The sequence below is a fragment of the Peromyscus maniculatus genome, chromosome 20 (genome assembly GCF_049852395.1).
Source record: "Peromyscus maniculatus bairdii isolate BWxNUB_F1_BW_parent chromosome 20, HU_Pman_BW_mat_3.1, whole genome shotgun sequence".
In the NCBI taxonomy this organism is placed as follows: domain Eukaryota; kingdom Metazoa; phylum Chordata; class Mammalia; order Rodentia; family Cricetidae; genus Peromyscus; species Peromyscus maniculatus.
In genome coordinates this window covers 20,398,164-20,412,250 of record NC_134871.1, presented here as the reverse complement: position 1 = coordinate 20,412,250, position 14,087 = coordinate 20,398,164, and the positions used below count along the sequence as shown (strand labels likewise).

The following is a 14,087-nucleotide window of genomic DNA, read 5'->3' as shown; positions in this document are numbered from 1 at the left end:
TTCCTATTCATTATCTCCGTACTTCCCATTTCCTTCCACTCTCAACCACCTTCTTTGAAACTCAATTTAACCTAAAGGTTCTCAAACATCAATGCCTTCAAGCCATTTGAGCATCTCATTAAATGTATTCAGTTCTGTAGGTTGAGACCCAAGATTCTGCATTTCTCTCGGGTTCCCGGTCAACTCTGCTGCTCTGGAAATCAAGATAGATACCACTCTTGTCCTCGAGGCCATGCTATTCCTGCCATGGGATCGGAAGCTGAAGCTCTACCTTTCTTAACACTGCTCTCAAAAATGACCAAGGGCTTCTCGAACGATAAAACCAGTGGACACCGTGCAACTGTAGTACTGCCCCTGTGTGGTAGCATCCCTAATGCAATGTACTCAACAACATCTATGGCCCCGTTGCTCCCTGTCTTTCCTCCTGTCTTTCCTTCCATGCTTTCGTTTTCAGTCCTTTGCCTGCCTGCTCCTTAGGACTCCTCATGTTTCACTGAGTGTTTCATCAAGTTCTCTTTCACTCTGTATTCTCTTCTGAAAACAAGTGAGATGTAATAACTTGTTGAATTTCAGTTTTTCCTAGAAATCCCCTTATTAGGTTCTTTTCAATAAACCCGATGGCAGATGCTTAGCAAGTAATTGATAAAATAATGGTGAGAGGAAAAGGAAGAAAATGTTGACCTTGACTACATTAGAAGAGCCAAGCCAACTGTAAACTAGGCATCAGTGGAATTTTATACCCTAGGGCTGGTCTTAAATAACAATAACAACAAACATAAAAAAAACAATCATTACAGGGCTGGAGAGACAGCTCAGTGAGTAAAATGATTGATATGTAACCATGAGGATCTGATTTTAGATTTCCTTGAGTCCACATAAAAATAGGCGTGGGAGCTGGTAATGATAGCCTTTCTACCCTAAGCTGAGAAACCGAGGCAGGAGAATTCCTGGAAGCTTGCCATCCAGCTAAGCTAGCATGTGCAACCGTGAGTGAGAGATCCTGTCTCAAGTAAAGTGGGTTTGGAAAAACAGAAATCTAAGTCTTTTTCAGCTTTTGCCTGTACCATTCATAGATTTTTCAGTTTCTTCAAACATTCAATTCTACTCAACAAAAAAAAAAAAGTTGTTTTTTTTTTCAGGCACTGTGGAGAAATAAAAATAAGTAAAAGATATCTTTTTGATTGTAAGCTGAAGGTCTGCCTGTGTTATATAATGGGTTCAAGGCCAGTCTGAGTTGCTCAGTAAAACCTGTTCCCAACTTAAAAAAGATGATGATGATGATGATGATGATGATTATAATAATAATAATAATAATAATAATAATAATAATAATAGAATATAGCTAGCTTAGGTACAGAATGCTTTTCTACTATATATAAGACCCTGGGTTCAAACCCTTGCACTCAAACAATAAAAACTGGAAACAATCTCTTAAAATAAAGTAAAGGACTGTAATAGTCAGACAAGTAAAGAGAGGCCAATGGTATATATAGAAGTGGATGGTCACAATTAAGGAAGTGGATCTGAAAAGGCAGGAAGGTGGGGAGGAACTAAAAGAATGGAGGGAGAGGAAATCATTATCAGATTGTACTATGTGAGAAAAGAATCTATTTTCAACAGAAGAAAAAATAAATGGTAAGATGATTAAAAAAAAGGATTTTCTCAGAAAAAGGGTCAACAATCCCTAATATTTTGATGCAGCCTAGAGGGTTATTTTGCACATACGGACTGAATAAAAAGATCATCCTCAGAATGACGGTGGGTGCATGAGTGAGGACAGGTGTGCACTGTATCAGTCAGCTATTGATATTTAACAAAACACTCCAAAATAATGTGTCATAAGATACCCACTTCATCCTTTTCTCACAGGTGATGTGTGCTATCTAGGGGATTACGTTGATCTGAGCCAAGCTCAGTTGACCTCAGCTGAGATGACTCAAGGATTTATAACTGTCCACAAGTCAGCTGGAAATGGTGGTCTAGGGTGGTCTCAGCTGGTAAAGTTGGCCTTGTCCTCTGTGGTCTCTAAGTTCTCATTAGTCTGTCCTGGGAAGGGAGAAGCAGAAGAAAATCTGTCTTTCCAGCAATCAACATTGAAATTAGTGAAGGGTTGAATGAATGTGGTGGTGATGGAGCAGGATGAAGAACAGAGGTATCAAATCACTCACTTTTAGTTATGTATATAACTAGTAAGTCCACACAGAGGATGTAAGGCCTAGGGATGAGTTGTATTTCTTATATGTACTTTCCTGTTCCCTTTTATGCCAAACTCAGATATTCAAATGAATTATCTTTTTACACACACACACACACACACACACACACACACACACACACACAGAGAGAGATCACCAATTGCTGCATGACAATACAGAAACTGATAATTGTCAGGGCAAACATAAAACCATAAAGTACAGATGTAGGATGAAGACCCAACATATCGGTCTACCATTCTAATGGATGACTTTCCTATTGCCTCCCATAATGAAATTTTTTCAAGTATTGAGGCTTTAGTTCATCTGGTAATTTTTACAGTGATTCCATACTTGTATAGATTGTGAAGTTAAGTTTTATAAAATGTATAATTAAAACAAGATGAAGTTGCACACATTATTTTCAATTTTATTTAAAACAAATAATGTTGTAACTGTTATGAAGAGATTTTCATAGAAACCACACAACTTTTATTGAAATAGAAATTGAAAGACAAAATTCTAGTATCTAATTATTTTATCCTGAAATAATTAAATGCAAAAGCTATGCAAGTCAAATTGCTACAGACATGTTGGCATTATACAATGTACACAATGGAGTCACTAAACATTTATACTGCTTTATTATAAATAATTGGAAATAATATCTCATTTCTCAAATCCAAATAGAAAAACAGTAAATACTGTGCTTTTTTCTCATTATTTCACTTTATTTTTGTAATATGGATTGAAAAACAGTATACCTAATCCAAGACTGGTTTTAAAACATCTGTGGGAACAACAAGAACAAACAGAACCACAAAAATATTCCTTTTCCTTCACCTAAATGAAAACAAGGATTTTAGGGCGAGAGGCTTAAGAGAGCTCTGAGGGAGTCACTAATGTTAGAAAAACTCTGTAATTCCTGAACATACCACTTGTAAGGCAAAAAACAGTATTTCATACAGACATATAAATATAAGAAAGACTTGATGGTAAACACTGAAAAACCTTTTTCTTAAAACCATGAATAGCTTTATTCTCCCTGATGGAGGAAAGCCAGTAAGGCATTATGGATGCAATTACCAAGACTGGTATTTTGAAATTTGTATTTCACAGAAAATCTTTCTTTTCTGAGAAAGCAGAACTGCTGTGTATTTTAGTTTTCTTATTTCATAGTAAATCATGTTGGATTACATTTTTTTCTAATGTAACCTTGACCATTTGTAGACAAAGAGCACTTCTTGAAAGAATACTGCAGTAACATCAAGTTGTCACAAAAACATGTGTCCAAAACTACAATAGATTATGCCATAAAGACATCTTAACTAAGGCACTTATAGCAGCTAACAATCAGAAGTTTCCTAGTCAAATGACAGTGATGTTTTTATATCTCTCATATATAAGGAGTTATGCCAATTTTCTCCACTAATATTATTTTACAAGATACAAATTACTTGAAGAAACAGAGCCTGAAGGAGATAAAAATAATGCGAAGAGTCATATATTTAATCAAGTAGTATAGTAAATGTCTTTGAACACTTATATTTATACTCATCAGTTGAAGACAACATTATATATTCCAGATTAAACAGGTATTGAGTTTAACATGGAAGAGTCTAATGTGCTATGTACAACGATATTTAAAATTCTTCCATTCTTTTTAGACTTCAAAGTGTAACTTTTGTAAAGAACTGGAGCAGGGTGCTTTTTGTAAGTACACTGCAGTTAATTAAGAAAAAAATTAAATTAGCACAAAATATCTGGATGAAGAATTAAAGACCTTTTAAAACATTTTAAAAATAATGATGCCATAGATATGCAAATACATGTCAGAAGATCTGTACAATGGGCTGTTCCAACTGAAGTACTCCACATACTGCTTTCCTATATACCATCAAGGAGACCATTGACTGCATGCATGCTGCTTTAGAAACTGGATAATAAAGTTTCCATTTTTATATATACTCAGGCTCTAAACATATTTGCATATCAACAAATCAATTTTCAATGTAAATGAATACTGTAGCATGAGAGTAATTTTTACCTGCTGTATTCACTCTTGGTATATTTTAACTCTTCTGAAAATGGTATTCCCCAAACTCAGAGACCTTGGGCACCTTCCTACCTCTCACTATTACCCTCCATGTACTGTGTTGTACCATGACTTTCAAGGACGGCATTTACACTTGAACATGGGAAAACTGAAATCGACTAGAATGACACTTGAAAAGGGCTTCTGAAGCCAACTAACTTTTAGCCAATTCAGAGGACAAGGCTGTTCTTTGTGTCACACTTGTGCGGTGACATCTATGTTATGTGTTAGCAAGATTTCCTAGAATGACACCACTTCACCACTGCAATCTGTCGTCAACAGATCGGGCAGTCCTGCTCCCATTATTATTTTTTTCATGTATGTTCTTTGCTGTTTATTCTTCATTTGGTTTTACATGAAACAAGCTGCATTTATCATCAGGGTGTTATAGGTTCAAAATATGATCCAGTAGCACTTTGAAGTGCGGCGAGCTGAGCAGTTTCCTCCCTTTTTAAAGCATGACAGTGAGTGGCGTTCTCTGGAAAGGATTCACTAGAACCCAGTGACCCAAGTGGAGACTTTCTGGAACTCAGAATGCTCCAAATCCATAGTCAAGAACCTTGGTGACATCACAGAACCACTTGCTGCTGGAAGGGAGACAATGCTGTTTGCTTCTGAAGCTTCCAAGAAAACTTCTCCTCAGGGAGCATCCCCAGAGTTCTTTGCAGATTTCTAATCCTGGCATGGTGCTTTCAAAAATCCAAGGGCCGGATCATCATGGTTGTGGAACGTAAGGAGTAACTGGGCCCTTTGAAGTAGTGCCACTTTATCCCATTCAGTTTTCCGTGATTTTGTCCCGCAGTGTAGAACATTCCATTTAGATTGGAGGGGCCGCAGGCGTCAAACCACCAACCTGAAAAATGAGCCAATGGGAGGGAAAATAAGAAACAGAAGTGAGTCAGGCTTAACATTGGAAAGAGACTGGCTTGATTGATGAGGTATTGCTCACACTTTTTCTGATTCTCTGCAAACAGGAAGCACTAAAACAGTACCACCCCAGCAGAAGCGACGCAAATGACGCTTTTTGAACAAGTGCAAGTAATCGGAATGAAGGAAACTCATGCAAACCAACTTTCAGTGTGAAGGGCTGGGACTACACTTCCCACTGTAATTATGCAGAGCCTCTAAGCTTGGATTTTAAGATAAAGTCAGGCCTGGATACAAATTCAGAATTGCATCTTACATCTGTAACTGAGAACAGAACAATTATCAGCGTGATGTCAGATGCTTAGACAGCTGTCACTTAAAAGGTAAGAAAAGTATTTTCTATTAACTTAATGATTTTGTTAAGAATTGGTCCTAAAATTAGCTGGATACTCTAGTCCCTACGAAGTTCAAATTGTATCTAGCCTGTCTATAATTTATAGCAACATGGAAGTTTTTCCAATAGTGGCCATATAGCTCATATTTAGCAATATTTCATTTATGATTGTTCAAATTGTTTTTAAATGTAGTGGAAGGAGAACAAGCCGAAAAATGATGTGGCGGCCCAGAGCTTACACAGGATGTTAGAATAACTGAACAAGCTAGCTCTATTTTCTTGATGAACTAAAGTTTTAGACGTCTCCGATAAATCATAGTTCTTTTCTCCTGAAGTAACACTATTGAAGTCTGTAGGGAGAGATTTATGCCAGAGACATTCTAGAATATTTTTATTTGGATACACTTGACCTCTATTTGATTGCAGAGCTGTACCTAAGGGACTAATTGCTAAAGAAAGAGAAAGCTGTCCAGCTGCTGTCCGACAGGAACATGAGCATTGTCTTGCAGAAACCTCAGAAAAGGTTAGATGAAGTAACATTAGTTCCCCCTGCTTTCAACTTTAGAAGGTGAGTGCAGCTGGGGTATGTTTATAAAGTCACACCAGGGGCATAACAAGCTGCATTAGTCACCCATCCATATGAGGAGCAGTAAGGTATGTTTGATGGATTATGAGAGGTCCTGTATCCCATGTTGCATGCACACAGCATGAATGTTAACATGGTCCAAACACGAGGGACAAGGAAGCTCTTGTTTGGCACAAAAGGAAGAACTGTATGATTCTATCTTTCCTTCCTTAAAATCATTTCCCCAACATTTGGTCAGTATTGTAGTAAATACACATGATTTATATTGCAGAAGATATTCTAATTTTAAGGAGTTGATCTACCCAGAAGATTCCCTTTAAGGGACCAAGCTGAAACTCTGAAATTGAATTCCACCTTGCTGCTTCTGTGTTTTAACTTCTGTCCTTCCTGTGTAATCCCTGGGACTCTTCTGTCACCTTACTCAATCACTCAGTCTTGTCCCTCCCTGTCGCTGAAGTAAGCAAAGGCTCTTACTCATTAAGGAAAGCAGTGAAGAATCAAAGAATCATCCCTTGAGCTACAACCAGGGACCGACGCTAAAATGTACACTCTACCTGGTTTATAGAAAGTCACAACAGTTCTGGGGGGAAAAGTGTGGAAACAGACCACAGCCTAGCTGTAAAGGGAGACACTGAAGGCTGCAGTTATGGGGGTACTTTGGTTGAGCTCAGGGAAGAGATAGGATACAGGTATCCTGTGATAAAATAAGGCAAATCTGTCCTGTGTACTTTATCTAATTAGTGAAACAAGTGATTGTGATGAAGATGGCGTTTTGGAAACAGTCCCAGAATACCATCACTGAGAGAAATAGTCACCGGAGACTCAGCAGATTCCAGAATGAAATAACCCAGGCTTTTGTTCATTACCCTAAGGGCAAATATTTAATACATCACCCAGTTGGGCTTGCTAAGCAAATGGCATGGAGAGGCTCCAGGCTTCTCACTCACTGGCTATGCAGACTAAGTGTTCTTTATGAAGTGATTTAGTTCACTACAAAGATGTTGTAAGGGATGCCCTTGTATAAAATATTTGGTCCTATTGTATTTAACTCCCTGCCTAATTCAAATGTTGTTATGCAATATTCAACACAACAACCATGATCCTTGCCTTCACAAAAACTACATGCACATTGAGAAGCATGAACAGAATGAAGCAGGTCATTACTGGTCACAATCAGGAGCACCATAAAGAAAATAGCTAAGAAGGAAAGAACGACTTTTCCTTTTTTGGAAGAAACTGATGTTTCATAAGGTCTGAAGAAAGAGAAGCAGGCAACTAGGTGAATATGATTAGGGACCCCTACAGCTGCTGCAAATGCCAGTAGGAAGATGGAGGGGTCCAGTGCAAGTGTTTAGAGACAAACAGAACCTAACTGTGGCTGGCACACAGTAAACAAAGAGACTTCCAGGAAATGAAGGTTAAGAATGGCCTCAGAAAGTTGAACAATCTTTGTGGAAACATTTATAATTTAGCCAGACTACTTGTCTATCATCAAGTGAACAAGTACAATATTCTCTAGCAATGGGAACTTGTATGTAACCAAAGGAAACAGATCTGCCAGCTTAAATGTTTAGTCAAAATGTGAAGAGTCTGTATTTTTCTATTGTCTGCCAAAGCCATTCTGAGCATATTAACTAGCATGATGAGCAAGAAAATCGAGTCTAGAATCAATTTCACACATACTCATCCATGGACAGACACAGAGGATGAAGGGTCAACTAAAGCAACATTTCTGACTTCAGGGCATTTGTATTGATAAAAATTGTCAAAAATTAGGAGATAGCTATTAAAACATATAGAATGGAAATAAAGAGGCTAGAGACTCCAATTGGCCAAGAAGCTCCAAAAATTATTCATTTACCCTTTACATTGAATCCAGGAACATGAATTAGTGGCCAGAAAGCTATTCTAAATACAGTGTGTGCCCGAGAAGAGCAGTAGGAGAATGTCTGCCAGCAGCTGGGATTGCTGAGTGCCAGTGGGGAGGAGATTTGGGGAAAACAAGGGGAGAGAACACAGAGTTAGTTACTATGTTTGGGAAACTCTCTGTGAACAGTGGAGAGCCAAGAGAGTGGCTGACTGGTAGATAGAAAACCTTTATGGACCTCATCAGTTAAAAACAAAGTAATCCTAAGCAAAAACAATAGTATTTGATATTTTCTGCTTAGTTAATGGTACCACTGACTATGTAAAGATACATTTGCTGTGGTCTCTTGTTTTGTTCTTCAAACAGCAAGACAAAAACTGTAATAGAGACTTCAATGCTCAGAGAGTTTAAAGAACTCTTCGAAAGTGGCATTCATAATACATGGACTATGTCTGAGCAATTATATTGCAGCACAATTAAAACCAAACAATATGATTCACTGCTTCTGGAAGCCTGTACAATTCCATCTAGGTGCTTAATGCCATGTAGACATGCAGTGGTAAGGGTTAGAGTGGGAACAAAAAGAGCCACATGCTCCATTGGGTCCTATGGTGCAGTAATAAAGATAAAGCCATAGGCACCAATGTTTTGCTTTATTTTTTCAAGTAAGTCTATTAGAAAAATATGAATATGAGACTGACATTCCAATGAGTACAGTTCACTGTGATAATAGTGTAAAACACTGTACCTATGCATCTAATATTGATTGTTTATTGATAGTCTTGATATGATAAGGGATACAGGCTTGAAGTATTGTTATCTTTAGGAGATCAGTGGCCACAGGTAGTAGAGTCTATTAGGGAGTAATCGATGACAGTTAAGTTGATGAATTAACATGACAGAAAACAAAATGTAAATATTTCTCATGAATATTTTTGTTTCTTTATAAAATATTCTGAACTTCAATGTAGAGGAAGTTGTCATTTCTTTTGAGCAAGATTTTGGTATTTGCATTAAGGCCAAGTAAGCAACAGAGGCATTTCTTTTTGTCAAACATTTCTAATAGTTTCTTTTTCACTTTTTATCTTTTTACAAAAATTGCTCATCATAGCCAGATCTTTTAAATGAATATATTCTGGTGGTATAAAGAGTAGTCAATGTAAGGTACACAAATGTCTCGCAGCTACAAGTTAAGTTACTGAAATAAGTAGCTACTGTGTAAAATACAGTTTTCCTGTATGAGGTTCTGCAGGAATACCTGCTGGGACAGAGCTGGGTTTGCATCTGGTGAGATGTAAGATGCTTGAATTGTAGCACTTAGGAATTAGAAATCATTAACTCTGTCCTTTGTCCTAGTCATTCGTTGGAGTAACAAATAGGAAATGCATTATAAAGTGAACTGGGAGGATGAGGAGATGGCTCCGTCAGTAAAGTGCCCGCCTGAAAACATGAAGACCTGATTTCAGATGCCCCAAACCCATGTGAAATGCAGGACTTAACCCCAGCACTAGTGGAGTGGAGACAGCCAGATCCCTGAAGCTCATTGGCAAGCTAGCCTAGCCTAATCATGGTTCTCAGATTCATCGAGAGACTCCCTCAAAAGGTAAAACGTGAACAACAAAGGACATTGACATTGACCTCTGCCCCCCCACTCTCACTCACAGCTTTCCCCCATCACACACACACACACACACACACACACACACACGCTCATGCCTACGTGCATTAGTAGGCATATGCAGCACACATTGCCACACGCTCTGAGTGGTATACTGGGAAAGACACTTTAGGCTCAAAAGAACTCAGTGTGGCAAGTAGAGGCCAGAAGAAAGCAGCTTCCATTTGTCATTGCAAGAACTGACAGAATGTCTCAAATGTTTGAAGACTGGCAACTCTTCACATAGGCTTTGCCAAGTATTTTTTCATTATAACCTGTAACCTCGTGTATATTTTAATAAGAAATCTGAGACGCATGTTTCTAATTCATTTACACTTAACTCATTAAAAGTTAGTTTTGCAATGTCTATCTCAGGCTTCCCAAGACTTTAAAATTATTTGAGCCTTTTATCTTTGAAGCAGAAAATTCACATTTTATCACTAATAAATGAAACTCTGCCCAGAAAATAGAAATTGGATTTTAAACTTTCTGCTCAGGAAGTTCAAATTTATTTGAAAGTCAGGAAATCTAACTCTCCCAGTCCTCTGATACTAAACAACACGTCTCTCAGCACTTCTTTTTTTAAGGTAAAACATACAGTGAAGTGAAAAGATATATCTGTGGATTTCTTTCATTCATGTTAATGCACACAATCTAATCATCAATATGCAGGAGAGTCTTCACAGAAAGTAAGACTTTCCTATTCCTCAGTGAGGATGGGGTGAGGCTGGGCTAAAGTGCTGGGTACCATTGCGACCACCAAGATGATAATGATGCAGAAGTCACTTGCTAACTTTATGTGTCATTTACTTGACCCTCTGCATGGCCGGCTTCAAGGAACAGCTGCATGACTCCTGTGGATGGGAGGCAAAGAGCCTTTTCAGAAGTCTGTCCTCCTTCTCTAATCTCTTACTATATTCCCTCAGGCCAAGTGTGTGTATGTGTGTGTGTGTGTGTGTGTGTGTGTGTGTGTGTGTGTGTGTGTGTGTAGGTTTCTTTCTTTTCTTCTTTCTTCCGAAGATGAGAAGTTGTTTACTCTGGCCAGTAATAGTGAATTTATTTGAGTCTTCTATGTGTATTCTTATTGTCTTTCCCTCCTTTGGACTCCGGTTCACCTTTAAGCATGGTGAGTGAGGAAATGCTTGTGAAAGTAGTCTTTCAGCATTTGAATACAACCCCTTCATTCTCTTTGAATGCCTTTACTCCCAACAGAGGTAGTAGAAGCAATAGGGTGATGACCTTGGGGTTAAGTACATGTGTGCAGCTCAGACTTCTGACACCAGTTCTGTGAACACAGGCAAATGGCAAATGATCTAACTTTTCTCTATCTTGGATCTTGTGAAAGGAATTAATATTTTCCCTAATCAAAAGGGTTTGATAAGCTGCATCTGAATTATGAAATGCGGATCATTTAGAGTAATGCAAAAAGTCTTCAAAACTGGATAAGTATTTGCTCTTTAGGGACTGCAACACAAATCAAGCTGTTTATTTCATTGTTTCTCACATGGAATCAGCTACCAGCCTGAGGCTGTAGCATTTTGCCATTGGTATAATTATGCTATGTGCAAAAGGCTAACAGATTATAGTTCTACTTCACTCTACTCCAAACTCGTGAATGATTCTCTTTGTTATTTTTGAAACAAATATACTATGTACCAGAAAAATACAAATACAATGCTAAGCACTGAGTTTGGGGAGATCAAATTTATTTGAAAGTCAACAGCCTAAAAGTAAAACTTTTGCAATTTTAGACGTCATTCTTCTTGGGTTTTGTGACCTTCGAGGCTGGTACCAATTCTTGATTAGCTAGTCATCCTTTTGTTCCATGATTGTCTATTCAAATATTTATATGTAATCACATGCTCTACATATAACTTCATGCAAAAGGATCGATCACACTTTAATATTTTTAGGACTTTTTGCAGGATTATTTGTGGACATTGGTGAGTTTGAGGATCCTCTCACAGTCTCTGATAACATAGTCATTGAAACCAATGCTCGCTGAGCTCCTGTTGTGTGCCACAGGCTAGCAGGATCTGGAGACACAGCAGTAGGTAGCACACAGTTAGAATGCAGGGGACTGTGTGTGTGTGTGGTGTGTGTGTGTGTGTGTGTGTGTGTGTGTGTGTGTGTGTGTGTGTGTGTGTGTGTACTGGACAGATACAGTTTGTACTAAATTTAAAAAGTGAGTTGAAATAAAAGTAATTCAATGTAGATTTTGTTCACTCAGCCTCAGATGATCCACGTGGGTCTTCTCATAACATTTAAACGTACAAAGTGAGGATTGCCACTCATCTGATAAAGCTTTGCCCGGCCCTTCCTGAAGTACTAAAAATGCCAACTTGACTCCATTTTCCCAAGGATCCTGTCACCTTCATGTCATTCACCACGTGAAGAAGCAGCTAGTGTTTTCGTTTGTCATTGTCAAGGTTAGAGCCCAAGCAGAGGAAGCATTTATCAACTCTGCTGCTAGCATCTGGTAAGACCCAGGACGTACTAAAAAATTTATGTGGATGGCTTTGGCTGCTCTTTTAGGATGGAACTGAAAAATATCCCTTGTTAGCTTAAGAAAGCCTTGCCTGCCAGCTGACATAGTTTATGCGTGGGAAAAGAGGGCAGAGTTTCTACCGCAACAGATTCTTTCTGACGAAGGTTAGGTCACATTTTTACATAGCTTTTATATTATATACTAAATATGGAAATCATATTGAAGCAAAACTTAAATAAGGAAAGGGAAGTAAAATAAAACCACACTGATGGTTTTTTGTTGTTAGCAACTTCTAATAATTGCATTTTATTATGAACTTTTAGACAGAATTGTTTATATAATTATTTGATACTTTGATTGTATAAATAAAGCTTAGTAATTGAGGTTTACACTGACTTTTACAACTATTTATTTTGAAGATTCTTGATTTAGTACCAAGGACTATACTCTAGATGAAGATAAATTTACTTTGAAAGTGACTGTCTAATAGTAGTTCTTTATTTTCCTAGTGTTTAATTCAGTTTTTTTGCACAACTATTTTAAGTACAATAAATACAGACAAACAAAAGCGTGCACAGATAAGACATTATATTGGCTTTGTCTTAATGTTAAGTAGTAGTTAAAACTAATCAGCTTTAATGAAACTGATCACTCTCTTTGAGTTTAAGAGTGTACGGAGAAGTCTCCTGATGGGCTAAGGAAGTGTTTGCTATCTCTTCATCAGTGCCTCCCACCTACTACAGACAGAGCTTCACACTACTGTCCTTTATGTAGGGAGGAACCTGTAGCGAAACTGAGAACAGTTCCTAAAGCCAATGGCAATCACACAGCACAGATATATGTGGCTTATAAGTCCCTGCTGATAAGTCCCTCTATTTAGTTCTAACTTCAGAAGCTATTGCAGTAGAAATCTCTATGCGGCACTATTGATACTGAAATGTATTCACTGGTGAAATAAATATTTGTAATGATATATAAAATTATTCATCATTTAAACTGGGTGGAAGAATTATTGGTTTCCTGTTAACATGAGAACAAGTCTACATGCTTATGAGCTGCTAAAAAACATTGTGTTGTCGGCTTCAGTGCATGCCAATGTACGATGCTGCCCCAGCTCATGGTGTGCCCCCTTTCAACTCAACAATGGTGAGCACATGGATTATCACCTATGTGTTGCATTTGTTTTTCTTATTAGTTCTACAATGACTACATGAAAGAACAGAAACAGATAACCAGAAGAGAGGTTAATACTGTTTTTAACCCACCTACCCTACAGGAAAGATCATAACTCAATTCTTTAAAACAAAAGCCTTCTCTTCCATCCTTGCAAATGTCTACAATGGGGGAGGTACTGGTCCATCCAAAGTTCACTCTAATGACTGACTCCTGGAGGCTCGATCTAAAGTTTCTTCCTTGTTCCTTATAATTCTATCATAATTTATGTTTTGTCAATAAAACTGTTACAGTTCAAAACTACCTCATTCTTTGTGCATCATTTTTCTGACAACCTCTTTTTTTTTTTTTAATTGAGATGGGCTCTAATCTACACGGTTCATTTATCTAGCAGTAGGTTAGTTTCTTAACCCATCGTTATTAGGTGTATGTTAAATTGGTAGGAAGCAGTAAGGATGTTAGGAGAGAGGAAGAAAGGCTCAAAAGGCTCTGTTTTCCATCTCTGCTTTCAGCTGAGTTCACCTTCTGGCTTCCAGCCTTTAACCGATGAAAGTGACAATGCCACCACAGCCTTCGACTCTAACCCCTCCACGTCCTTAAATAAAATGCTCCAGCACAGTTAGCGAGCATTAAATCTTACTTCAACCTTGACACTCTTCACCAGATGACAAAAACCACAAGTTCTTACTTTGAGACTGTGAAGGCTCTCGGTGCTGAAAAGAGACACTATCAAGCAGGAGTGAGTTCAGACACAATTTATAAAAGAAA

At 37.9% G+C, this 14,087-nt stretch overlaps 1 protein-coding gene and 1 long non-coding RNA gene across 9 annotated transcripts in view; one reads left to right on the top strand and one right to left on the bottom strand.

The window, feature by feature from the left end:
• Positions 1-2,596: 2,596 nt before the first annotated feature.
• The window catches only part of Angpt1 (angiopoietin 1), a 256,084-nt gene continuing 244,593 nt past the window's right edge, over positions 2,597-14,087 (bottom strand). For all 4 annotated transcript variants that reach the window (XM_006978712.4, XM_006978713.4, XM_076555800.1 and 1 more), the window contains one exon: positions 2,597-5,140. In XM_006978712.4, the coding sequence (XP_006978774.2) occupies positions 4,980-5,140 (161 nt within the window). In that variant the 3' untranslated portion in view covers positions 2,597-4,979. The remainder of the gene's footprint in view (positions 5,141-14,087) is intronic.
• LOC121824238 (uncharacterized) lies at positions 4,883-10,027 on the top strand. 5 transcript variants are annotated; one of them, XR_013046345.1, is made up of 5 exons: positions 4,883-5,017; positions 5,262-5,537; positions 5,975-6,116; positions 6,876-7,413; positions 9,358-10,027. It is a non-coding gene; the product is annotated as an uncharacterized LOC121824238 (long non-coding RNA). The 5 variants fall into 5 exon arrangements; XR_006066048.2 differs by lacking the exon at positions 6,876-7,413; XR_013046346.1 differs by lacking the exon at positions 9,358-10,027 and having other exon boundaries at positions 5,975-6,071; positions 6,876-8,967.